This window comes from Jaculus jaculus, chromosome 3, assembly GCF_020740685.1.
Source record: "Jaculus jaculus isolate mJacJac1 chromosome 3, mJacJac1.mat.Y.cur, whole genome shotgun sequence".
Lineage (NCBI taxonomy): Eukaryota > Metazoa > Chordata > Mammalia > Rodentia > Dipodidae > Jaculus > Jaculus jaculus.
In genome coordinates this window covers 136,060,493-136,088,127 of record NC_059104.1, presented here as the reverse complement: position 1 = coordinate 136,088,127, position 27,635 = coordinate 136,060,493, and the positions used below count along the sequence as shown (strand labels likewise).

The 27,635-nt window shown below is 40.8% G+C and overlaps 1 protein-coding gene across 5 annotated transcripts in view; it reads left to right on the top strand.

The window, feature by feature from the left end:
- The window catches only part of Lrrc28 (leucine rich repeat containing 28), a 143,944-nt gene that overhangs the window by 74,751 nt on the left and 41,558 nt on the right, over positions 1-27,635 (top strand). For 3 of the 5 annotated variants that reach the window (XM_045146586.1, XM_004658151.2, XM_045146585.1), the window contains exon 6: positions 19,782-19,988. The exons of 1 other annotated variant lie outside the window; for it this stretch is intronic. In XM_045146586.1, the coding sequence (XP_045002521.1) occupies positions 19,782-19,988 (207 nt within the window). The remainder of the gene's footprint in view (positions 1-19,781; positions 19,989-27,635) is intronic. One more of the 5 variants, XM_045146587.1, reaches the window with a different exon arrangement.

Genomic DNA, 27,635 nt, shown 5'->3' with positions numbered 1-27,635 from the left:
AATTTTCCTCCTCAAGTTTTTATGACACATAGAGTTCCCCTTAGTTTTCTAGCTCCCTTTGCTAAGTCTGCTACACCTTTCAATTATTCTGCTAGCAATTATCACATAATTACATAAAAATAACTATATTCTTAACTATGTAATCTCCATTCTATTATTTTCTCCTTTCCCTTTCCTAAGAAGGAATTTTTGCTTCTCTATTTAATCTTCATCCCATACATCATAAATTATCCTGTGATAATTTGTTATCCAAATTCTGGGTATTACATTATTCCTTGCAATTATGTCCATCTGTCTTAAACAAAATTTTCTTAATTGTTGCATTAAAAATTCATGGTTATTTCATTTTCACACATTTGATTTAATATAATACATTCTATACAGTGTTTACTACTTATTTTTGGTGTTGTTTGTGATAGTCTCAAGTAATCCAGGCCGGCTTTGAACTTCTGACCCTCCTGCCTGGGGCTGTAGGTGTGAGCAAGTGCAAGCAGCTTACTTCCCTTCTGTTTCTTCTGACGATAATGTGCCAATTCAGGTTTAAGTTACTGTTCTATTAGAGTACTTATTTTATTTAGGCAAATTGCATGCCTCAGATTCTCTGAATCCTAGCAAGTGTTGGTGGCTTAGTCAGTGTATAGCTGTGAGGCCTTCTTAATGCCTGACTTGGTTCACACACTCAGTCCTTAAGCCATCACTGGGACAGTGATTGGGCTATACGCCTGTGCAGCATGCTGAATACTGTAGGCAGCCTTAACACAGTGGTGACAGATACAGTCACTAGGTGATAGGAACCTTTAGGTCCGCTGTTATTTTATGGAAGTGTTGTATATGTAGTACATCACTCACTGAAAGTTCTTTACATGTCCCAGTGTTTGTAAATCCAAACTGGTCACTCTGCAAAGAAGAGAACTTCATCATTGATAGATTTGAGCCCTGTCCTAAACATGGGCATTTCCCTAATCCACATGCACTATGGGATTGAAAAATTACCCAAGAAGGTCACTATCTTGGAGAATGAAATGGTTGATGGCAAGATGGTCATTGAAGTCCACAGTAGTGTAGTGATTAGGTATTTTTGGTTTTCCTGTTTTTGTTTTTTGTTTTTGTTTTAAGATTATGGTTTTGTCTTATTTGGCCTCCCTATCTAGTTCTAAATTCTGGGGTTATTTCTTTACTGCTTTTGTAGCTCACTCTTTCTTTATATACCTTTAGTAACATCTGTGGACTGAAGTACTGCCATTTGTTTTTATTACTAAGTATTTTTTTTCTTCAATTTTATTTTGGGTCCCTATTTAGTTAGTGAACATGTCTCTACAACATGTAGAGCCAGGACCATTTCTAGACAGACAGCTTATTACAAAGTGACAAGCTTGGATTAAAAAAACACATAAAGAAATTACAGTCAATGATGGACTGCATATAGAACAGTGCTCCCATTAAAAAAACAAAAAACAAAAAACAGTGGAGCTGAAAAATTTCTCCTACCTAGTGTTGCAGTCCAGTTCGCATTGCTGTTAGAAATCACCCAACCAAGAGCAGCTTCTGGGAAAAAGAGATTTATTTTGGCTTACAGGCTCGAGGGGAAGCTCCATGATGGCATGAGCACAGGGTGGACATCACCCCCTGGCCAACATATGGTGGACTACAGCAACAGGAGGGTGTGCCAAACACTGGCATGGGGAAACTGGCTATAAAGCCCATAAGCCCGCCCCCAACAATACACTCCCTCCAGGAGGCATTAATTCCCAAATATCCATCAGCTGGGGAGCTAGCATTCACAACACCTAAGTTTATGGGGGACACCTGCATCAAACCACCACACCTAGTGACATTGTCGAAGTTACATGAGTTACAGTTGTCTACAGTATTCATTGCAGTTACATAGTACACATATTTGTAACCCAGCTATGAGAAGAGAATGCACCATGTAGCCTCCATGTGTAGTGAGTTACACTATCCAAGGCTGTGTACATGCAGTCTGCTATTTGGATGACAGAATTGTCTAATAATGCAGTTCTCAAAACCCATGTGAGTAAAATGACACAGCAATGCAATTATTCAGGGTTAAGGACTTTAAATCTCATGTCAGAGAAGCAGGTTAAACTCCTTAAAGTTACACAAATTCTGCTTGGGGGAGAGTTTGCATCCTGCATAAGTATGAAGGAGTAGGGGGCCCAAGACTGCTTGAGTTCAGTTCTCCAGCACCCACATAAACAGATGGGCATCGCCACGCATGTCTATGACTGCAGAAATCTTGTGGGAAGCAGAGACCAGAGAAGCCCTGGGACTTGAGTAATTGACAAGAGAAACTGTCCAAAGGAAACATGGAGCTAAGCCATGGAGGGGGATGTGCAGTGTTCTCTAGCCTCTATATAGGTGCATGGGGCATATGCATCTGCACACACATACTACACACACACAAATATACAAAGTCTGTTTTTTAAATTTATTTGAGAGAAAGAGAAAGAGGCAGATAAAGAGCTGCTGCAGTCAGACTCAGATGCATGTGCCACCTTGTGCATCTGGCTTATCTGGGTCCTGAAGAATGGAACCTGGGTCCTTTGGCTTTGTAGGCAAGCACCTTAACCTCTAAGCCATCTCTCCAGCCCAAAGTCTGTCTTTTTTTTTTTTTTAATTATTTATTTATTTATTTATTTATTTGAGAGCGACAGACACAGAGAGAAAGACAGATAGAGGGAGAGAGAGAGAATGGGCGCTCCAGGGCTTCCAGCCTCTGCAAACGAACTCCAGACGCATGCGCCCCCTTGTGCATCTGGCTAACGTGGGACCTGGGGAACTGAGCCTCGAACTGGGGTCCTTAGGCTCCACAGGCAAGCGCTTAACCGCTAAGCCATCTCTCCAGCCCCCAAAGTCTGTCTTTTAAAATATGACATTAGACTCTGTAGAGTTTGAATCCACTTGTGACAAGCAGTGTCTAAGAGGCTGCATTGTTTGATTATTGTAGTTAATTTTAATGGGTATATGACATCAGAAACCTGTTCATAGGACTCTTAACTTCCATCTGAATGAGCTGTAATATGAGCTGTTTTTATTTCTATTTACTTTTTAAATTTTTATTTTACATATAATATAACAGGTCATACCATTCCATCCCCTTGTCCCAATCCATACCACCTTGGGGCCTGTCCCCTGTGGTGTTGTCATGTCTTTCTGCTCCCTCCTCTGCAATGTTCCCTGAGCCATATCAAGCATGTTGGCAGTCTTTAGTGTTGACTTCTCTGTAACCTCTGGAGTTCTGCTTTGATAGGTTTGGATTGTTTACTGTGTCTTTCACCATCACCCTAGAGCTGGTTGTTAGGCTAGTAGTGTGAGTTCCTTTGCAATTTCTCCTGGGCCATGGCAGATGTGGTAGGGATGAGAAATTTCATGGTGGCCAGTCAGCTTTCATCTTGCTTTATTGATGAATCTTGATTTCCATTTTCTCTGTCATCTGTAAAATAAAAAAATAAAAGAAAAAACAGATCCTCCAACCAAGAGTGGGAGCAGCTTTAGATAAAGGGTGTATGCAAAGTTATATGAGAGATATTTTGGTGTGCAAGCCCATTTGTCTCCAGAGAGCAGTGGCAGCTTCTCTGTGAAGTCTGAGTTTCCTGACCATGAGATTCTAACTTGGTTTCCAGTACCACATATGAGCTCTCTCTCACTGAGCAGGCCTCATTTCCAATCAGAGAACAGTTGGTTATCCATAGAGGCTGCATGCCACTATTGTGCAAGTGTGTACTTGTCTTGCTGGTTGATTCCATGGTCTGTAAGATCCCCTGCTTATTCATGCTGGTGACTGTTATCTTCCAGCAGCTCCCATAGGGTTCTCCAGCACTATGAGGGCAAGCCAAGGGGAGCTAGTTTGCCTTTTGAGTCCAGCAAGGTATTCTGATGTCCTGTGACCACAGCCTGTGATGTCTTCAGCAATAGGGTCCTAAACTCTTTACTGTGGCAGGTAATGAAGACTTTTAGCAATGGCTTATATTGTTTTGGGATCTCATGGGCCTCCCCGGCCAATAGCTCACTGGTGTATAACCCAATTCTGGGCCTGGGATTAACCGGCCAGAGCCCATGGTTTTAAGTAAGCTTTTTCTACCATTTGTCCAGACTGTCCTCCTTCCTTCTTATATGGTGATTATATCTTGTAGAATGCTAGTTAAAATGAGAGTTTATATGGAACTGATTCCTGTTTCCTTAACTTGTGTAAAATTCTTTCCCCACCCTCTGTACCCTCTACCTCCAAGCCCCTCCCATCTCTAACCTAGCAGGTAACTTCTCCTCCCTCCCTGCTTTTCTCTATATATTGGTCTTATGCCCATAAAACACTGGTTTTATGCCCATATTCCTCATGCTTACTACTGTTCTTACTCATCTCCACTTGATCCTGGTTAGGAAACACAGATAAAAGAGTACATGCTGTGTTTGTCTTTCTGAGCCTGTATGACATCGCTTACCATGATTTTTTCCAAGTCCCTCTATTTTCCTGTGAATTTGCTTGTTTCAGTTTTCCTTACCACTGAGTAGAATTCCATTGTGTATATGTACCACATCTTTATTAACCATTCATATGTGGATGGGCATCTGGGCTGATTGCAGTACCTGGATATAATGAATAGAGCAACAGTGAAAATGGTTGAGCATGTGTATGTGGTATACAGTAGAGTCTTTAGGGTATGTGCCCAAAAGAGGTATAACGGGGTCTGATGCTATTTAGTTTCAGCCTTTCGAGAAGTCTCTATACTGATTTCCATAGTGACTGTGTAAGTTTGCGTTCCCACCCATGTGCTGTCAGTTGATTTTTTGATGGTTTCCATTCTGGAGCAAGATGGAATCTCATATCATTTTAATTTACATTTCCTTGATGAGTAGAGACGCTGAGTATCTTTTTAGGTGTTAATGGCCATTTGTATTTTTTCCTTTGACAACTTTGATAACTCAATTCCATTTTTTTGAGTGGGGTGCTTGATTTTTGTATTGTTTAAACTTTTATGCTCTTCAAAGATTGTAGATATTAAATCTTTGTTTGGAGGTATGGCTGGTAAAGTCTTTCTCCCATTCAGCAGATTGTCTGCTGACCCTGTTGATGGTTTGCTTATATGTACAATAGCTTATTTACTTATTATTTGAGGCAAGCCCAACAAACTGTACCTCCTTTTTATGAGAGGTAGTAAGAGCCCACACACAGGCAAGAAACAGAGAATTGGCATGCTAGGGCCTCCAGCCACTGTAATCAAAGTACAGACACATGTGCTATCTTGTGTGTCTGGCTTATGTGGGACCTGGAGGGTCTAACATGAGTCCCCAGGCTATCCAGGCAGGTGCCTAAACTGCTAAGCCATCTCTTCAGCCTACCTTTTTATTCTTATGAGGTCTCATTTGTTGAGTGTTTGCCTGATTTCCTGGGCTAACAGAGTCTTATTCAGAAAAGCTTTCCCTATATCTATATCTATATCTATATCTATATCTATATCTATATCTATATCTATCTATCTATATCATCTATATCTACATATTCTCTCTACTTTTTCTTCTGGTGATTTAAAGTTTTGAGTCTTATATTGAGGTCCTTGATCTATTTGGAGTTGTTTATTTTGTGTGTGTGCAAGGTTAGAGGAGGGGGTCCAAATTCAGTCTTCTATGTGTAGCATCCAGTTTTTCTAGCACCATTTGCTGAAGATACTTTCTTCAGTGAGTGTTTTTGGCCTCTGTCAAAGATCAGGTAGCTGTAGTTACTTGGAGTCATACCTGCATCTTCAGTTCAATTCCATTGATCTGTGTGCCTGTTTTTATACCAGTGCCATGCTGTTTTTAATACTATGGCCTTATAGTATAACTGGAAATCAGATATGGTGATACCACCAAGGTATTCCTTTTCTCAGTACATATTTGCCTATCTGTAGCCTTTTGTGCTTCCATATGAATTTTGAGACTGTTTTTTCTAATTCTGAAAAGTGTTGCTGGGATTTTTTCTGTAGAGCTGGTTTTGTCATGGAATGTCCTTATTTCTCCGTCTATTTGAATGGATAGCTTTGAAGGATAAAGTAACCTTGGTTGACAGTTGTTGTCTTTCAGAACTTGGAATACATCACTCTAAGCCCTTCTGGCTTTTAAAGTTTGTGTTGAATAATCTGCTGTAATTCTGATGGGCTTGCCTTTGTAGGTAACTTGATTTTTCTCTCTAACTGCTTTCAATATTTCTTCTTTGGTTTGTGTGTTTTGTAGTTTGATTATAATATGGCAAGGAGAGGTTCTTTCCAGGTTTTGTCTAGCTGGGGTTCTAAAGGCTTCCTGTATCTGCATTGGCGCCTCTTTCCCAATTTGGGGGAAGTTTTCTTACATGATTTTGTTGAAGACGCTTACTATGCGTTTGGAGTGGAATTCTTCTCCTTCTACTATGCCCTGAATTCTTGTATTTGATCTTTTCTTTCTTTCTTTCCTTATTTGATAGCAACAGACAGAGAAAGAGGCAGATAGAGAGAAATAGAGAGACTGGGCACGCCAGTGCTTCTAGCCACTGCAAACAAACTTCAGACGCGTGTTCCCCCTTGTGCATCTGGCTAATGTGGGTCCTGGGGATTTGAGCCTCGAACCGGGGTCCTCAGGCTTCACAGGCAAGTGCTTAACCACTAAGCCATCTCTCCAGCCCTATTTGATCTTTTCATAGTGTCCTGAATATCTTGAAATTCCCACTCATAGTTTTCTATAAGTTTGTCTTTCTCTTTGTTGGACTGTATTATGTATTAGATCTGCCACCTGGTCTTCTAGCTTAGCTATTCTGTCCTCTCCTTCATCCATTTTACTGGTGAGATATTTCTACAGAGTTTTTTATTTTACTAACTGTATTCTTCATTGCTAGTAATTCTGACTGGTTTTTCTTTATTATTTCTATTTCCTTATTTATGTCTTGTATTGCCTTCTTTATTTCATGAAATTGGTGTCCTGCGTCTTCTTTGATTCCTTCTTTGATTTCTTCTTTGATTCCTTTGATTTGTTCTTTGACTTCTTTGAACATATTTACAATCATTCTTTAGAAATCTTTCTCAGGCATTTCCTCTAACTCATTCTCACTGGAGGTTATTTCTGATGCATTAATACTTTTAGGTGGATTTATTTTGTCTTGCTTTTTAGTGTTTCTTGTGTTATAATGTATATTTTTTGCATCTTGGATTAAGTTAATGCTTGGATTTTCTAGCTAGCTGGGTATTCTTAGCTGTATCAATTGATTTGATGTTATATAGCTTCAGGGTAGAAGCTTAAGGTGTTAGGTGTGGCTCTTAAGACTCTCAGAGTATCTACAAAGGTGTTCCTACAAAGGTTGAGTTTCCCTGCTATGGGAGTATTCAAGTAGGCTGATTGGAATAAAGTACAGGTAGATTCTAAAATTTTAACTAAACACTGTACACATTCAATCAAAAACAGCACGGAGTATTTATGCAAGAGTAGTTATTGTAACAACCAGATCCTCTATTAACAAAGAGGTTAAGATTTCTGGTCTAGTTGAGGGATCCAAGTCAGCTTGTGACCAAGTGAGACCCGTCCCTTGTGCAATCCCAGTTACATTTTTTGGATGATTTTTGGTCTCAGTCAAGTTGCGGGCTGGATCGTTGGGCTGCTGTTCTGATTTCTGGAGCTGGGCACTGGCTTTTCTTGCGGGGCAAACCAAGCCTGGCAATTGTGGCCCTGCAGATCGGTGCTGGAACTGCTACTGCTGCTGCTGAAGCTACTGCTGCTGCTGAAGCTGCCACTGCTGGATCTTTTGCTGCCGCTGCTAAAGCTGCCGCTGCTGGGTCCTTCACTGCTGCTGCTGAAGCTGCTGCTACTGGATCTGCTGCTGCTGCTGCTGTAGTTGCCACTGTTGGATCTGCTGCTGCTGCCTCTGAAGCTGCTGCTGCTGGATCTGTCACTGCTGCTGCTGAAGCTGCCGCTACTGGATCTGCCACTGCTGGGGCCGCTGCTGCTGGTGCCGGTGCCACTGATATTGCTGCCGGACTCTGCTCCTGCTTGGGTCCTGCTGTCGGCTCAAGTTGGCGTGGCCGGGTCCCGGGACTGCTGCTCTGTTAGCTGGAGCTGGGCACAGGCGGTGGGGGAGGGGAGGGAGCCGCAGCTGCTCTAGTTCTCTTGCTGTTCCACGTGTTCTTCTACCTTGTGATCTGCTCCTCCATTGTTCAATGCCGCTCTCCCTAAACGTTTCTAGAGTTTGCGGAGAGTGCCGGTGTGAGTGGAAGCTCCCCTCACCTGGCTTTTCCTGCGGCTCCAGCCGAGCCTGGCAGCTTTTGGTGCTCTGCCGCCACGGTCAGCGGACCTGCCAGGGCTGGTTTTGCCGGCCTGTGCGGGCTCTGGATGCTCTGGATCTCTTCTACTTCTCTGATGTCGTTTCAATTTCCTACACACCTCACTTTTTAGTAAAAGTGTATATTTTGCTGAGCTTTTTTTGTCTTTGTCCACCCTAGGCTGCTTTGGCGTGATACCTATGCCACCATCTTAACCGGAAGTCTGTTGCTGGGATTTTTTATTAGAATTGCATTGAATCTGTATATTACTTTCTGTAGGATGGCCATTTTAATAATGTTTATTCTTCTGATCCATGAGCGTGGAAAGTCATTTTATCTCCTTATGTCTTCTTCCATGTTGTATAGGTTTTTATTTCCTTGCTTAGGGAAATTCCAAGGTATTTACTATTTTTTGTGTACCTATTGTAAATAGGACATCTTCCCTGATTTCTATTTCCATATTGTTAGCACTGATCTATATTACACTGTAAGGCTAGTGATTTATGTTGATTTTATGTACTCCCACTTTGCTAAAAACATGTAATCACTTTAGGAGGTTTTTTTGGTGGAGTGTTTTGGTGTTCTTAAGTATAAAATCATGTCATCTGTTAATAGGGTAAGTTTAATTTCTTCCTTTCCAGTTTATTTCCCTTTTATGTCTTTCTCTTGTCTTATTGCTTGAGCTAAGACTTCAACTACTACATTGAAAAGCAGTGGTGAGAGTGGGTACCCCTGCCTAGTTCCAGACCTTAATGGGAATGCTTTGAATTTTTCCCTGTTTTATATGATACAGGCTTTAGGTGTGTGGTATATTACCTTTATTATGTTAAAGTATAGGTCCTCCATCCCTGTCTTTTCCAGTGTTTGAATCATGAAGGGATGTTGAATTTTGTTGAAGGCCTTTTATGAATATATTGAGATGATCATGTGGTCTTCCATTGTTTTCAGTGTTGAGAGTTCTGACTCTTCATAATGTGATGTGGGGAATTTTTTCTCAGGTCCTGTCTGGTATTCTGAGTGCCTCTTGTACTTTGGGGGGCCCTGTTTTTGAGGTTTGGGGAGTTTTCTTCAATAATTTGGCCTGTGTATCTCCCCCTTCTTGTATGTTAGTGATCTGAACATTTGGTCTTTTAAGGTGTCCCACACTTCCCTCATATTCTGTTCACATGTTTTCTTTTTGTTTGTTTGTTTGTTTTGGGGATTTATCAGTGATTTTGGACTACTGGAATATTTCCTCTGTCTTGTCCTCAAGTTCTGGTAGTCTGTCCTCCATATGGGTATTCTGTTGGTGAAGCTTTTGGGGGACCCTTTTAAAAGTTATTTCATTGTTGTCTGTTACTTTTTTTTCAGCATCTCCATCTATTTGTGGAATTCCAATTTCATTTCTTGATTAGACTTGCTTGTCTGTTGGAGTTTGTTTCTCATTTGATTGTATCTTCATTAGGTCTATCCCACTGCCCACTGAGATTTTTTTTTTTTTTTTTGGTTCGCCTCCATGTCCTTTAACCTTCCATCAAGATCTTTTTGATTATTTTCAATTTTTTTAGATGTGTCTTGAATTCCTTTTACTGGTTTCTGTTTCCTTAAGCCATACTTTGAGTTCACTCTTGAATTATTTTTATTCTTCATTCAACCATGCTTTAAATCCTTTTGTAAGTTTATTTCAATTCCCCACTAATTCTTCCATCTTTTTGCTTTGTTTGCTGAATATATTTAAATAGCTTTTTGGGGGGGCGGTTCTATGGCTGGAGTTACCTCTAGGTTTGCAATAGAGTGTTCCATTATTATTGGACTAGGTGTTGTTCATGAGGATCTTTTAGCTTTGGTGTCTTGTGTTCTTTATTTTGTATTGTGGTTTGCCTATCATGAGGCAGTTCTCTTGATTTGCTGAGAATGTAACAATTAGTATCTCTTGTGCAATGTGTGCTGATCTCTTTGTTCAGGGTTGGTCAAGGTAGGAGTGGGAAGATGGTATATTCACAAGTTTTGGCTGGGTCCTCTTGAGTATGAGCCCAGTCTTTCATGTATATTTATTCTCCTGAACATTCTGGTTGGGGCCTTGAATGCCTAGCCAACTCAGTGACCATCCAGGGTCTTGTTTTCACCCCGGTACTTGCTTCCTAGTCCTTGGTAATAGACTTGGCTAGGGCCACTGTTGGCAGACAGAGCAAGGGGAAAGCGAGAATCCCACTTTAGGAGTTGGATCATAGTCATAGTACAGTCTGGGACCAATAATTGTATAAGTCTCCCTGTTCGTGAACATGTCCCAAGATGTCTTCTCTGGGGAGCCAGCACTTCCCTACCTGCCCCCAATGAGCACACTTTCCCAGCATTCACTTGACTCCCACTGAGCACCCCTGTGAGCATTCTTTCCTGGCATCTACTTGCCCCCAGTGAGCATGCTTTTCTAATTTTTTAACTTTTTGACCAAAGAAAGTATTCTATCTTCCAAGAGCTCCTTTCTCTGTTAGTCATAAACATACACAGATATGATGTGTTTGTGTTTTTTTCATGACAAATGCATCAATTATATAATTTTAAATATATTTCTATTCAGATTGTACCTTTAGAAATTTGTGTAGTATTCTGAACCGAAAATTAAAAATACTTATTTTTCTGCCATGTGTAATTGAATTTAATCATATGGTGCATTTCATACAATCACATCATTGACCTCTCGAGGTAGGTGCTATTCTGTCTCAGTTTTACAAATGCTTGCTTGTTTGTTTCCAACAAACCAGTGATCTAATAGTTGAGTAAGTAACCTAGAGTTGTGCAGCTGATAACCAGTAGCAGAGTTATAGTTTGAAAATTTCTATCTCCCCAAGGAACATACCTTTGAAATAAGACACCAAGTGAGTATAAAGAAGGAGGCTTACTGTGTAGAGAATGAAATTTAGTATTGAAATACTGTCATTTACTTCTTTGCATGTTCTTAGCCCAGAGTGTGTTGGAGCTTAAATTAGAGCTGTTTTTAGTGGCTCCGGAAAAAGCCAGACTTCAAAATAGCAAGCCTTGTTATTGACTTTGTGGTCACTGGCTGGCCTGGAGTGGGTGGCTTCCTTCCCACTCCATTAAATTCTAGGTTTGCCCAGTGTGCATCATCATAGAATGATGCTTTAAAGGAGACTTACTGTTTTTTCTTTGATGTTTGGCACCCCAGTTCTATTTTCATGCTAGTCTCAGTAATTACTATGTGGCAATAATGAAATCATTTTCAATACTGTTCAGGTAGCTGAAATGTTTTAAATAATTGTGTATTCAGTGTAATAGTAAACAGTGGCCAACAACTGGGAAGTTAGAATAGCTCAAGGGATGTTACAGAAGTAAGAGTTAAGGAGTGATGTTTACTTCATGAAGGTTGGAACAGGGCAGAAAAGCTTAGTGACCAGAAGCCCTAGCTGAAAAGAGGAGGTTTTTGTCAGAATTCTAAAAGGAGCATGCTGAAACTTAGCCAATTAATTAATGTCAAGGTGCTACAGCAATTAAGTATTTTTGAAGTTGTCAAAAATGTTGAGCTTATTAGCTAAAATAACCATATGCTTTTATTAAAAAGAATGCTGAAAGCTGGAGATGGCTTAGCGATTAAAGTGCTTGCCTATAAAGTCTAAGGATCCATGCTCAACTTTCCAGCTCTCACATAAACACAAGCTGATGCAAGCACACAAGGTCACACACACACACACACACACACACACACACACACACACACACACACACGGTGGTGCATGCATCTGGAGTTCAGTGACAGTGGCTGAAGACCTGGCACACCAGTTCTCTCTCTCTCTCTCTGTTGCTCTCTTGCTCTCGTTCTCTTGCATTAAAGAAATTATTTATTGCCGGGCGTGGTGGCGCACGCCTTTAATCCTAGCACTTGGGAGGCAGAGGTAAGAGGATCACCATGAGTTCAAGGCCACCCTGAGACTACATAGTTAATTCCAGGTCAGCCTGGACTAAAGTGAGACCTTGCCTTGAAAAACCAAAAAAAAAAAAAAAAAAAAGAAAGAAATTATTTATTTATCTACACATGTGTGTTTGGGGGTGAGGTAGCAGTCAGGGCCTCTTCCTGCTATAAGCTTGTATATGGCTTACATGTGTGGCTGGGAAATTGAACCTAGGAAAGCAGTCTTTGCAAGCAAGCTCCCTTAACTGCTAGGCCATCTTCCCAGCCCCTCCCTTGATTTTTTATAAACTATTTTCTTTCAAGCCTTGAAACACTAAGCTACATTTAACTCTGTTTACTTATGGATTGATTTGATTGATTGATTGATTGATGGATGGATGGATTGATGCTAAGCCAACATCTGGGTTCACTTGGCATCAGTTTCTAGACTTTTGTACTTCTGCTTTCCTGAGTTTAGATGACACTTCCCTGTTCTGGTGCATGTCTTCTAGTTTCTTTTCAACTTGACTTTTTAAATAATATGTTATAGTGACATGGAATTTTGATATTTTTCTTCCATGAGGATTGTTAATTCTGTTTGTTTCATTTCTTTAATTTTCACTAATCTTTTAACTGAAATTAAATTCATTTTTCCCATAGTGTGTGACCACTGGTATCTGCATTCGTGTTTTTTCTTTTTATTTGTATTTTAACTTTTAAGCTTGACTTTTAGGATTTGTCCCTGAGTCTGCATCCATTAGAAAATTGAGGCCTTCTCCCTGATAAGGCTGTCACTGATAGGTTTGTTTGTAGAGGCTGGAGCGTATTTAAACTTCAGGCCTGTTTCAGGCTTACATCAGCTTTATTGTCAGCCAAGCACTGCTTCCCCTCTGCATGTATGAACGATCTCCCCATCGTGCTTGCCCACTTTCCCTAATCAGTCTGGGATATGTGAAGAGCCTGCCGTATTCCCTGAGGACTCTTTCACATTTCATGCCTACTTGTTAAATCTTTGGCTCATCAGTTTCCTCAAGGACCATAACTCAGCTTTGTAATATCATTGGCTTTTCATGTGTGATTTTTGACCAAGATGGCTCTTTAGTACTGTGCCACCCTTGGATGCAGTTCCTTCCACATCAAGTCAGCCCCTGTGGCAGTGAAGCTGCCGCTTGTTGCAGCCTCACCTGCTGTGCTAGAGCTATGCCTGTGCTCTCCAGCTGGGTTGGAGGACAGGAGGGGAGTGAGCCCCGCAAATACGTCAGACTGCACTCTTTCTTACCTACAGGGGGAGTGTTTTTCTCATGATAACTGCTTCTCTGTTTCTGAAGTTGTTAGTTTCCAGAATGCTGAATTGGTTGCTTTTAGTAGTATAGTGCAATTTAATAGTTTTTGTACAGAGGATTTGTACACAGGATCTGTCTTGGAGGACAGAATAGATGTTTGCATATATATTTACCATATATATATATATTTTTTTTTTTTAATCGATATTGTTATATATATATTTATTTGTGTGTATGGGTATGCTTGTGCTGTGGCATGCATATGGAGACCAGAGGACAACCTAGATAGAACTCTGTCCTCTTCCATCTTTGTTTATTTTGGAGGTGGGGTCTTGCTCTAGTCCAGGCTGACCTAGAATTTACCATGTCTCAGGGTGCCATCGAACTCACACAGATTCTCCTACCTCAGCCTCCTGGGTGCTGGGATTAAAAACTTTGATACAAAGTCTCTTGTTTTTGTCACAAACATCTCCCATTGCTGGATGGATCCTATCACTTTGGGATCTCAGGCAGTCGGCCACTTTGGGTGTGGTTTTTTATGTAGGTGCTAGGGAATTGAACTCGGGCCAGCAACTTATAAGTAAGCAACTCTAATACTGAGTCATCTCTCCAGCCCCTATGTTTTTGTAATTATAATAAATCCTTTATAGATAGAATATTATTGTATCTTTTTTCTTTTCAATTTTTCTGTTAACAACTTCCATGATTATAAAAAATATCCTATGGTAATGCCCCCCCACTTTCCCCTTTGAAACTCCATTCTCCATCACATCCCTTCCTCCTCTCAATCAGTCTCTCTTTTATTTTAATGTCATGATCTTTTCCTCCTGTTATGATGGTCTTGGGTACGTAGTGTCAGGTACTGTGAGGTCATGGATATCCAGGCCATTTTGTGTTTGGGGGGAGCACGTTGTAAGGAGTCCTATCCTTCCTTTGGCTCTTATATTCTTTCTGTCACTTCTTCTACAACAGACACTGAGCCTTGGAAGGTGCAATAGAGATATTGCAGTACTGAGCACTCCAGTCACCTCTTTTCAGCATCATGATGCCTTCTGAGTCATCCCAAGGTCACTGCCATCTGAAAAGAGAAGATTCTCTACCGAAAGTGAGAGTAGCATTAATATAAGAGTATGAACATTAAGAGAAGTGCTTACAGGGCAGTTTGATGAGCATGGTATATACATTTAGCCAGATAGCAGCAGACATTACACTCCTAGGGCTCATGACTACCCCTGTTTTAAGTTTTCCGTATCAGGGATGTATTCCTTCCCATGGACAGGCCTCCAGTCCAATTAGAGGGCAGTTGGTTTCCACCATGACAGACAAGCCACTATTGCACCCGTTGGCTCATTTGGCATGGCTGGTCAAATATAAGGCTTGCAGTGTCCACTGTTGAGTAACTTCACTGGTGATTTCTCTCTCTCCCATTGAACTGCATGCAGAATGGCTTCTTCTAGCTTTTTGTCAGCTGGTCTGCATAGAGGAGATTATCAGCTCAGTTCCAGCAGGATTGCTCAGCGGCCTTGCCGCCCAAATATGTGGAGTCTTCAGCAATAGGGTCTTACCATCTATTCCTGGTAGGAAACCAAGTGCCTATGTGTTTGAGGGGGCATCGGGGACCTCCCTGGCCAGCAACTCACTGGAAGGTATCCCCATCCCTGGCACTGAAATTTTCTAGCACCAATCTATGACTCCTGAGTGTTCCATTGTCTGCAAAAAGTAGGTTTTCATATGATTTATTTATGTCCTCTTAGATTTTGATTAGCTTTTTCTCCACCTTTCCTTTACTCAATCTCTTCCTCTGACCTCACTTTGTTTTTTTAGTTCAATCAGACAATATCTTTTTTTTTTTTTTTTTTCTTTTTGAGGTAGGGTTTCATTCTAGCCCAGACTGACCTAGAACTCACTCTGTAGTCTCAGGCTAGCCTCAAACTCACAGTGATCCTCTGAACTTCTGCCTCCTAAGTGCTGGGATTAAAGGCATGTGCCACCACGCCCAGCCAGACAATCTCTTTTTTTTTTTTTTAATTATTTATTTATTTATTTGAGATAGAGGGAGGGAGGGAGAGAAAATGGGTGTGCCAGGGTCTCTAGCCACTGAAAATTAACTCCAGATGCATGTGCCATCTTGTGCATCTAGCTTTATGTAGGTACTGGGGAATTGAACCTGGGTCCTTTGGTTTTACAAACAAGTGCCTTAGCAGTTAAGACATCTCTCAAGCCCTAGACAATTTCTTTTAATTGATGTACTTAGGCTATTCACATTTAATGCCATTATTAATCTTATTAAAATTTTAAGCATATTGTTTTGAAATTTGTTTTCTTGTTTCTTCCTCTGCTTTCATTACTCTGCTTCCCTTTCTTGTCTTTGTTTTATAGTATATGAGTGTTTTTATTATTCTACTTTAATTTACTTACTAGCTTTTTGAATTTATCTCTTTTGTATTTATTTTTACTTAGTTATGGATTGCATTATACATACTTTTGCTTTTCTCTGCTGACCCTTGTGTTACATGTGTCACGAGTAGTTCATTTTCATCTATGAAAATCATTCTCAACACTGCTATAATTTTTGCTTCCAAAACCATGCATATCTTAAAATAAGTAAAAAGACTACTATATCTACCCAATTTTAAGAGCTCTCTTCAATTTGAAGATGAAATAGTCAAAACTTAGAAAATTTGGTGAAAGACAGTTTTATAGATTTATAAAGTGCCATTTGTTCATACATCACAGTCAATCTGCTAATGATCAAAAATAAAATACTTAAAAGTACCTAAAGAAAAATGACATGCTACGTAGAGAAGAATGATATTTACAAACACTAGAAAAATAATACATTTTCAACATTTGGAAAGAAATGAACAGTCTACCCAGAATTCTGTATCTCATATAAACAACCTTTTCCCAGTGACAGGTAAATTTTTCAAATCATGATCAGAATTATTTACTTTGCTCCCATATGAATTTTGATGAGTATTTTAAAAAATATTTTTAAATAGGTGATCTATCAATAGTGTAGTTTGAATACATTGATTAAATTTTAATATGTTGGGCTGGAGAGATGGCTTAGCAGTTGAGGTACTTTCCTGTGAAGCCTAAGGACTCATGTTCAATTTCTCTGCAGATCCCATGTAAGCCAGATGCACAATGATGATACAAACACAATGTTGTACATGTGCACTAGGTAGTGCAAGCGTCTGGAGGTCAGTTGCAGAGACTGCGGCTTGGGCATGCCAGTTCATATATTCTCTCTCTCTCTCTCTCTCTCTCTCTCTCTCTCTCTCTCTCTCTCTCTCTCTTGCTCTTGCTTTCTCTAAAAATAAATTTTAATATGTTTTTCTAGAAAAATAATTTTTTGACCTTGACATCTCCATACTTAGAATACTGGTATAAAAGCTTAAAATTAACTTAGACTTTTTCCTATTTTATTGTTTTCCATACCCAATCAAGCCTACCTGTTTTCCCTAAAATGTCTCTGGAGTTTTCCTCAAATTCTTTCATACTTTCTCTTTCACAATCCAGTGATGCCTTGTTTGCTTAGCCAAGATCTCCTTTCCTGTGGTTTCTGAAGGCTCCTTAGGAGACTCCACTTTGTCCTCCAGCAAAGTCCACATTCCTTATGCTCATCCCCATGCCTGTTTATGCCAGGGCCTCTGCTCCTCTCCCCCTGGTGTCCAAGCACCACTGAACCCACAAGCACACCATATTTATCTTCTCACTTCCATGCCTCTCTTTATGCTTCCCACCCATCCTCATACCTTGTCCACTTTCCTTTTAGTCTATGCCAGTTTCCATCTCCAGTAAATTTTCCAAAAGCCTTAACCCTCCCAGTCCTTTCTCGGAGCTTCTTTCCCACATGTGTGCTGAATGTGCTGGGCTTCTCAGGGCATCTCATGTGACCCTTGTGTCACTCTTCTTTTAACACTTGGCCCAGATGAATGTGTAGCACATTCCACCTCACTTTGTTCTTATAATTAGATCAAAAGAGTTTCTTTCTGTCCTTCTTACTTCTTTGTTTCTTTTTATTCACTTTTAAAATATGATTTGCCCCTGTGGTGGTTTAAAGTAGGTATTTTCAGAGCTCATGTGTTCTGAATGCTAGGTTCGCAGCTGGTGGCCATTTAGGAATTGCATTCTTGCTGGAGGTGTGCTGTTGGAGGAGGCTTATGGGTGCTATAGCCAGCTTCCCCTTGGTAGTGTTTGGCACAGTCTCCTGCTGCTGTTGTCCACCTGATGTTGACCAGGAGATGATGTTTACCCTCTGCTCATGCCATCATTTTCCCCTGTCATCATGGAGCTTCCTTTAGAATCAGTAAGCCAAAATCAACCCTATCCTCCCACAAGCTGTTTTTGGTCTCGTGTTCTGTGCCAGCAATGCAAACGTAACTGAGACACCCCCCCCACCACCACCACCGCAATTCCCTCATTCTCACACACTCCATATGAGAAGCAATAGGAAGGCAGGCTTTACCAGGGAGAGAGAGAGCCAAGGGTCAACATTAAAGGAGACTTCTACCCTCCTAGGCTCAGGGAACATTGCAGAAGAGGGGACAGAAAGAATGTAAGAGCTCTGAGGGGAAGGTGTATTCTGTTGCATTTTCCTCCTCCCTGAGAATAACTGGCGCATTCATGATTCACAGTAAATACCAATAATCCCACTGAGGAAGGTCCTCAGTGCATTGAGAGTGGAGGAGATATAATCTATTACAACCAGTATGCAAGATGTTCAGACAGTGAAATCCTCAATAAAACAAAATATATTAAAATAAATGTATTAATAAATAAAAGGACAAGTCTAACAAGAAGTCTGTAGCAAAGAAAATGTTTTCAATAAAGCCATATAGTAAATATTTTTAAGCTCTGCAGGCCACGTGTGGTTTCTGTCATGTGTGCTTTGTTTTGAGTTACTTCCACCCACTAAAATTTTGTCTTGCCAGCATCATTGAGCTGGGTACATCCTCAGATTTGTTTGCTCTCCCCTGGACTGTGATAGTAAGAACAGCTGGTGTGATTACAGGGAGTTTCATTAGCTAATTGAAAAGGTGTAGCTCATCCTAAATATGCTACAGCCAGGGATGGTGGCATGCACCTTTAATTACAGCACTTACTCCAGAGCCAGAGGTAGGAGGCTCATTGTGAGTTTGAGGCCAGTCTGAGACTATAATGAATTCCAGGTTAGCCTGGGCTAGAGCAAGACCATACCTCGAAGGAAAAACAAAACAAAACAAAAACCACCAGACTACAGTGAGCCCAGGGTAGTTCAATGTAGTGATAGAGCAAACCTAAGATGAATGACCTTGGAAAGGGGTTAAGGGGTTGGGATTAGAAAAGGGTAAGAGATGCATTATAGCAGTCATGAACACCTAGTGTTCATGGTGGGGACAAAGTAGACTTGTGCCTGGGGTTTAGTTAGAGCCTTGAGTAGAAGGGGCTGTCTTGGAACAAAGTAAAATGTCTTTCCTCTAAGGTGGTGATTTTCCTTGAGAAGAATTAAGTTTATCGTAGAAGATGTCCCAATTTTCCCTTAGTACTTAGTGATTTGACATATGACAATAACATTATCGTACTCACCTTGGGATAGATTACAACTGTAAATGTCTGTGAGGTAATGTGGAGAAGGTGGGAAGATTTAATTTCCATGTAGTTCAATTTGTATTTACTTGTATGCTATAACTTCTAAATCTAATATTATCTACTTAGAATGTAAGTCACACCAAGAGCAAAAACACTACCTCCCAGCAGCTGTAATCACTCTTTACTTCCCTATCAAGAACTTCAACTCATCGGTAACAACCAGCTTTGAGTTCATATTCATCACTTTGTCTCCCTTTGTATAAGCTAGCACTTTTCTCCATTTAAGAATTAGGATAGTGAGCTGGCATAATTAGTAAAGGGCTTGCCTGCAAGCATGAGCACTGAGTTTGCTCCCCAGAACCCATATTAAAAAAAAAAAAATCCAGGCTTGGTAGCATGTGCTTGTAATCCCAGTGCGGGTGGAGGCCGTACAGTCAAGGCTACATGACAAGTTTCAGGCCAGCAAGATAGCCTGTCTCAGAAAAAGATGGACAGCGTTACACCCAAGGTTGTCCTCTGGTCTCCTTCACATGCATACATTCATGAACAAGAGAAGTCCTGGGGAGCTGAGAGAAAGATGCCTACCTAGGGTGGATCATGTGCACTCTAGCCATAAATACCATGCTTCAGTGTTGTGCCTATGGAAGTAGTTCCAGCTACTGATTTTTTTTTTAAACTGTCACAGTATTAATTCATTTATTTTACTTTCTTCATTTAAGTTAATCAGAATGCAATTTATTTTAATTTTGATTTTGGTTGTAGAGGTTGGCGATTTGAAGGAGCTGCAGACACTAGACATTTCTACCAATCGTTTGCTAACTTTACCCGAGAGGCTTCACCTGTGCCTTTCTCTGCAGTACCTCACTGTGGACCGCAACCAGCTGTGCTGTGTGCCGCGCCATCTCTGCCAGCTGCCCAGCCTCAACGAGCTCTCCATGGCTGGAAACCGTCTTGCGTTCTTGCCACTTGGTAAGTGTGATTATTGTCTGAAATAGACCATAACAGCCCAAGTATAAGATGCGAAGTGTGTGTTAAGATGAATTAGTTCTTCCTATATAGCTTGAAGGTTACACTCTAAATTCTTTATGTTGTTTTTTTGTTTTGTTCTGTTTTTGAAGTGGAATCTTGCTGTAGCCCAGGCTGACCTGGAATTCAGTCTGGCCTTGAACTCACAGTAGTCCTCCTACCTCTGCCTCCAGAGTGCTGGGATTAAAGGTGTGTACTACCATGCCTACCAGAGAAAATGGGTGTGCCAGGACCTCCAGCCGCTGCAAAGAAACTCCAGATGCATGCACCCCTTTGGGCATCTGGCTTTACGTGGGTACTAGAGAATTGAACTTGAGTCATTAAGCTTTGCAGGCAAGTACTTTACTCTTGAGCCATCTTCCCCACCCTGAATCAAGTTAGGGTCTCACTCTAGCCCAGGCTGACCTGGAATTCATTACGTAGTCTCAGGGTGGCCTCAAACTCCCGGTGATCCTCCCACCTCTACTGAATCCATTTTTGAAGGAACAAAAGCATCACTCCCAGATAGATAGCAAGTAAAATTTAAGTGCTTTTTTTAAATTATTTATAAATCTGTTTAAAATATTTATTTATTTGAAAGAGAGTATGAATGCATCAGTGGCCCCTGATGCTAAAGGAACTCCATCTACATGCACCACATTGTAAGTCTGGCTTCACGTGGATACACAGGCATCAAACCCAGGCCAGCGGGTTTTGCAGGAAAGAATTATTAACTACTGAGCCATTTCATGTCAACCTTGTTTTAGTTTTTAGACAGGGTTTTGCTAAAATAGTCCATGCTGATTTTGAATTTCTGATCTTCCTACCTCAGCTTCCTAAGTGTTAGAAACACAGGTGTGCGTCACCACGTCTGGTTTAGGAATTTAATTTTTAAATTTATTTATTTGAGAGAGAGAAAGAAGCAGAGGGAGAGAGAATGGGCATGCCAGGGCCTACAGACAAACTCCAGCCACATTTGCCACTTGTGTATCTGGCTTTACATGGTACTGGGGAATCAAACCTGGGTCCTGACGAGGCTTTGTAGGAAAATGCCTTAACTGCTGAGCCATCTCTCCAGCCCCAGGAATTTAATATTTTTGTAGTTGGAATGTAGTGTTCGCCATAACCTCTTGTGTTTTTTATTAAATCTCTTAATTCTTAGCTGGTGGAGCATTGGGAGGTGGAGCCTTGCTAGGGAGGTGTGTCACTGGGGGAAAACTTTGAGGGTTAGTAGTCCAGCCCTACTGGGTGTTCAAAGCTCACTTTTTAAAAAATATTTTATTTTTATTTATGAATTTGAGAGAGAGAGAAAGAGATACAGAAATAGGCAGGTAGAGAAAGAGAGAACATGCACACCAGAGCCTCCAGCCACTGCAAACTAACTCCAGATGCTTGCACTCCCTTGTGCATCTGGCTCACGTGGGTCCTGGGGAGTTGAACCTGGGTCCTTAGGCTTTACAGGGAAGCACCTTAACCTCTAAGCCATCTCTCCAGGCCCAAAGCTCACTTTTTCTGCTTTCTCCCTGATGGTGTGACAAGATATGATGCCCAGCTTCCTGTTCTTCCCATACCTTTCTTGTCACAATAAGACCTGTCTTTGTAATTGTAAGCCAGAAATAAATCTGTTCCTTTCATAAACTGCTTTGTTTTTAATTGGGGTTTTTTTCCAAGCAACAAGAAGGAAACGGCTACAATAAAAAGGAAATCAATACTTAAATATGTGTTTAGGGATAGAGTACATGAGGCATGATGGAATTACTCTGAGAAGGGATTTAAAGTATCTGTGTGACTATAAATCTGACAGACATCAGCAACATTAAACGATAATTACAATATAATTAAACCTGCTAATTCCTATTTTCCCCTCCTTCTTTGGTACTGGAGAGGTATTGCAGAGTCTTGCACATGCTAGGCAAGTACTCTACCACTGAGCCACATCCCTAGTCCTAAACTATCTCCTTAGGTAATGGGTTCTGCCTAAAAAATTGATGTTGAGTGTTGTCATAATAAGTAAGGCCTGACTATAATGCTTTGATGGTTTTAAAATTGGCTAAACAGAGTGGAGACATTGCACATGGTGGTGACTACCAGGGAGACCTAAGATTCAACAAGGTGATGAGAAGAAGACAGTTGCATACTCAACACTGGATGAAACATCTGTATCACACCAGCCACAGTTCAGGGAACCTTGAGGAGGAAATGGTACAAAAATATAGTGCTGCTTCCACTGATGACAATAGAAGCTTCTTTTTGGAAATGGTGGTGAATACTTGAGACTCAACATGCTGAAAATAAGAGGCTATTGAGAGCTTAATGCTAAAGGAGACATCCCTATTATGCCCTGCAAGGCACAGGGAACATTGCAGAAGAGGGGACAGAAAGAGTGTTACAGACACAGAGTGGGGAGGAGTACTGTGGGGTACTATCCTTAGTACATGAACTGATCAGTGTCTTCATGACCTCACAGTAGCTGTTGTTACCACCACAAGACCTGCACCATGACATGAGAGAGAAGGACTACTTGGAAAGAGGAGAGAGTTCACTGGAAAGGGAGGTGGAGGAGGTGGGACAAAAGAGCATAATGGGGAAGTGGTTATGTCAAATTACAGTCCGTTCACATACTAAAATTCTCAATTTATAAATGGACTGAACAGACTGCTGAGCTAGAAATGTCACCTTGGCTAATAAATAATAAACCATCCTCTGTAGATTTCTGTAGTTGACCCATTTTGACATATGCCAAAGAAGATAGGCCTTTAATAAAATGGTACTTGATTTTATATAGAATGAAATTAGCTTTTCAACTTGCAAAAAATAAAAGTAAAAATTTGAAAGATTTAAAATACGAAGGCTCACAGAACCCTAAGTTGTCACAGTAAGTATCTTATGATTTAACCCATAAAAGCATTTGTAATAATTTATCTCTAAGGATAATGAATAATTTAACTCTGAGGACAATGAAGTGAATAATTTACTAGTACCTGAAAGGAAATGTTTTCCCACATAGTACATTGCACATATTATTCCCAATCTAAAGTCTTTTAATTGAAAACATTAAAATATTGGAGACATTAAAATCAATTCACATAATAACTGCTAAATTTAAGATTTGTTTTCTACATATTCACCCTTATAAAATTATCAAGATGAAATAAACCTATTTCAAAAACAAGCTGCATTTCTAAGAAATCTTTTCAGTGAGAATAACATCCAATGTAAATAATATATTTAAAAAGTAAACCTACCTGCTGAACTCACAGAGAGGCCTTACAATTACAGCGGGCAAGCACAAGGCCACAAGTCCCACGACTCAGACTCTAGTCAGGGTCTAGCACTGCACGGTGTGTGCCAGGAGGAAGTCACCACCCCCTCTTTAAGCTTCATCTGACAATAACCTCTATCCTCTTACATGATACTTGGTGTGCAACTCCCAATTTAACAGATTACAACTTACAGATTACCTTACCTGCCTTTAAAAATGGTCACCCTAAAAAAATGCTCACCCTCTTTCTCATCAGATTTTACAGTAAAGGTCAAAGTTCAGTTATAAGAAACCTTGAACTTTTCAAGATTTGACTTTCACATATTACCAGAAGCAGATGAGCTAATTAAGTGTATGATTGCCTATCTCATGTTCTGTTTTTATTATAACAATACTAACTAGCTATATGTGTAAGGGATGTTAACATCCTAAACTATTTAAGAAGTATTATCTGTAATACTGTTACTGTTCACAAGACTAATAATAGGTGTCACTGATTGCACACCTACTCTGTAGCCAATATTCTGCTTAATTGAGGGTCTATAATTTAATTATGTACAAGCCTTATGATACCATCTGTAACAAAACCCATTAACAAACTCATTTTACAGATGAGGCAACTGATCTTTAGAATTGCAGTATAAACTGTCTACATGAACAGTCTGATTATAAAACCACACGTTGATTCTACCTTGATGTCCTGTCTCCGTATTTGAGACCTGGTCTCACAAGGAGACTCTATTTTGGAATATGGCTGAGCAGTGCTGAGCATGACCATCTCCATGTCAGATTTATCTCTACTGTTGTAGGTTTCATATTCCTAGGCATTGTAGTTGACCTCATGCCGGCCACCTCTTGAGGTCCTGGCATGACCTGCCGCCCCAGGCTAGTGCTTGTCTTCTTGCTTTGTTCTTCATTGTACACTGGCTGAACTCTAAACTCCTCACAACTGCTAACTCTGTCTATCCTGCCTGGAGCTGATTCATAGCCCTTTCCCATGTCTGATCGCCAGGTGTATTCATATCAGAATGCCATCTAGTTCTTGGGCCTTCATTCTGCCTATAATGCCACATATAATTGGGTGTGTTAAGTCTGGTGACTTTTGCTTACTGCAGCTAATTTCCATGCCCTTGCCTTGCCTGCTTCCCTACCTCACTACGCTTACTGGCTGCTCACTCTCCTGGAAATTCCTGCTAGTCTCTGCCTTTATTCCAGTGGTGACACAGCTGAGCAGGTGTTGTAGTGACAGTGGTACTGGAAGAACAGAGGAAAGCTCCCACCCCACCGAACCTGACCACTGTTATCTTGGGTTTCCTGGGGCTGGCACTGTCATGCGGAAGGCCTTTACTAATGGAGGACCTGACTGTCAGTGCTGGTGCAAGGTGGTAGAAATGGTTTGTGGGCAGAGGGTGGAGTGCTGCCCCTTGCCTAGCTGCTACTCTGCCCCGGTGCTCTACTTATTTCCTGGGGTGTTTTCGATACGTAGTGTGCTGAGGACTGGGATGGCTGAGCTTCCAGCTACTCGTCTTCAGTCTTCAGTGATGAGTAGAATCATTATAGAATATTCTCTTTCTGTCAGCTTAAGCTTCCTGCTGTCCCCAACGCCTTCTTTCTGTATCAAGCGTTTTTCTTCTATTGCTAATGTACTGTTAGAGTATAAGGGTAGAAAGTCTGCACTGGGCTCTTCGGAAAGTGCTTCCTAAAAGCTGAAGTGCCCCTAACTCCCAGGCCTCAGACAGTGGCCAGCCCAGAACATAGAAGCAGCTTTTACATTGCCCCGCACCACTGTCCCAGTTTACAAGACTCATAGACTGGCAGGACATAGGCCTTTGAGTGGGACAAAGTCACTCAAGCAAGAAGATGGTGATGCAGCTTACCTGGTAGGAAGGAGCGACTGCCTGAAGCAGTGCTCTGCCCAGCCTGGGTCTGCATTCTCTGCAAGGAAGAAGCAAGAGAGGGCCAGGGACACACCCACACACTGGTGGGCATTCCACATGTGCATGTGAGATGCTCTTCTTACAGAAGTGACTGCGACAGCTATAGAGCTGCCCTGGGAGGTCACCCAAAGAAGGCTTCAGGAGAGCAGATTTGGGGTAACTGTAAGGCTGAGGAAGTAGAAGCTGACTGAAAATGTCACTAGTCATCTCAGGCTTTATTGTTATTGATACCATGAAGATAGGCTAGAAAGGGCAATCCATAGCTGTCTTAAAGAGGAAATAATAACTGTATGTGGTGGCTCATGCCTGTATAATTCCTGGGCTGCAGTATGAAACTCTTGTCTCAAAGACAAAAATATAAAAACAAACAAAAACAGGGGAGGAAAACAGTTGAGTATGTTTACTTGCAAGCTTTCCTTAACATCTCCCATCTACTCTTAAGAACTACCTGGGAGAGGGTCAAATGGAACATGTAGCTATTGGCTGTACCTCTCTTACAGAACTGAATCTTCAAAGTACTAGAAAGCTCCTTTGCTTGTCATGATTCTTGGAGGATGGCACAGATACCTGAAAGTCTTGTGAAGTTGGTGTTAGGATGTTTCTGTCTATGGGGAGAGGTGGTCGTCGTCTTTTTGAACCACAAACTGAATTTAGTTTCTTGCCAGAGTTTGACAGAAGGACAAACCAGTTTTTATGGGCTCCTTAAAGAGGTGTCATATCATAACTGCTTTAGACAGCAGCTAAAGAAACCATGTGTGAGGATGACTTGAGTCCTTTGTAAGACTGTTAACCCATTAACTCTCTTTAAGAACATTCTTCTTAAGTCACTTGTAATACTGTTGAAACAATTAAGTCTCTTTGTACTCTTCATAAGATGAAAATATGTATCAAATAAGATGCTCCTATTATAACCATTCCATGACAATTGAGTGGCAGATGAGTCTACAGACAGGCTTTGTTTGCAGTGGTAACTATATGCAGAGGATGAATAAAGGTGTCACTTAAGCCTAGTGCTATGAAAGTTAACAAAGGTCTCAAAACTAGACTGTTCACTGTTGACTAGCTCCCAGAATTGTGACTCGCCTCTTGACCCCATAAAGTACAGAGAAATACAGTGAAGAGGATTTTTTACTGAGTGTTCCTGGTTTTTCTCGCATAAGTCATAAGCTTGATGACTCAGGAATGTTTACAACTTCTTTAGTGTTGAATAGATGTGAGGATTGTTAGGTTGCCCATGCACAAGTTGGCTATGGCAAAGCATGTTTTAGTTAGCGTCTAGAAAGTACACTATCAACTAAACTCAATGCTAGTAACTTCTATAGTTGGTAAGAAAACAAAGATATGACCCTATTAGTAGGTTAAACGTTATTTAGAAAACAGTGAGTAATGGGGCTGGGAAGATAGGTCATTGGTTAAAGTGCTTGCTACACAAGCCTGACAATCAGAGTTCTGATCCCCAGAATTCTCCTAAAGTCAGATGCAAGTGGCTCACGGTCTATATTCTTATTAGGCCTGTAGCAGTGGGAGGCAGAATTAGGAGACCCTCAGCTAGTTTGGCCTTCACAGCAGCAAATACCAAGAGACTGTGTCTCAAACAAGGTAGGTGAGGACTGACGTTCTTGAGATGGTTCTTTGATCTCCACATGTGTATGCCCCAAATATGCATGCACCATACCTACAACACAGGAAAGGGGGGAAGAAGGAGTGAGTTACCATGTAGCTTATGACATTGAGATCTACAGAGCAGCTTGCATATGAGCTATCAGGGGTACACCCAAAAGTTAGTAGAGAATAGTAATGAAAAATTACTTGAGTTTCTACACCAGTTGCATGGAGATTACTTAAGAGATTCTAGTGGTGAAGTTTTTCTTGGGAGGGGTACTCTGAGTGTTGGGGACTTATGCTACAATGGAGTGACAGCCCCTTTCCTGCTGAACCGCACACTGTGGCACTGATAAAGATATAAAAGTGGCCCTGTCACACAGTCAGAGAAAACTGGTATTTTTGTAGTTGTAGCTCACTTCTCATAAGACTTGGATTGCCTTATATTGGAAAAACAAATAGGCATGGCAAGTTACTTTTAGAAACTAGCTTCTGGGCATTTTAAAAACATATGCTGAAGTGCCTTGTCATTGTAAATGGAGTTTAAAAACTACAAATATGTTAACTGTACTTGCTTTCTCCAAATTTGCTGTTTAAAGGTTGAGTTTACATTTGAACTTCACACAGTAAAACTATTCAGGCTACAAACCACTAGTAAAACTGGATGCAAACTAATGATTTCTCTTTAAACTTTACAACAAACTCTTTTACATAGCTACATTAAAAGGTGAGAGAATCATACATGTTTGTGGGGTACCGTGTGATGTTTTGGTACCTGCATGAGTTGATGATTAATCCCATGTCACTGCT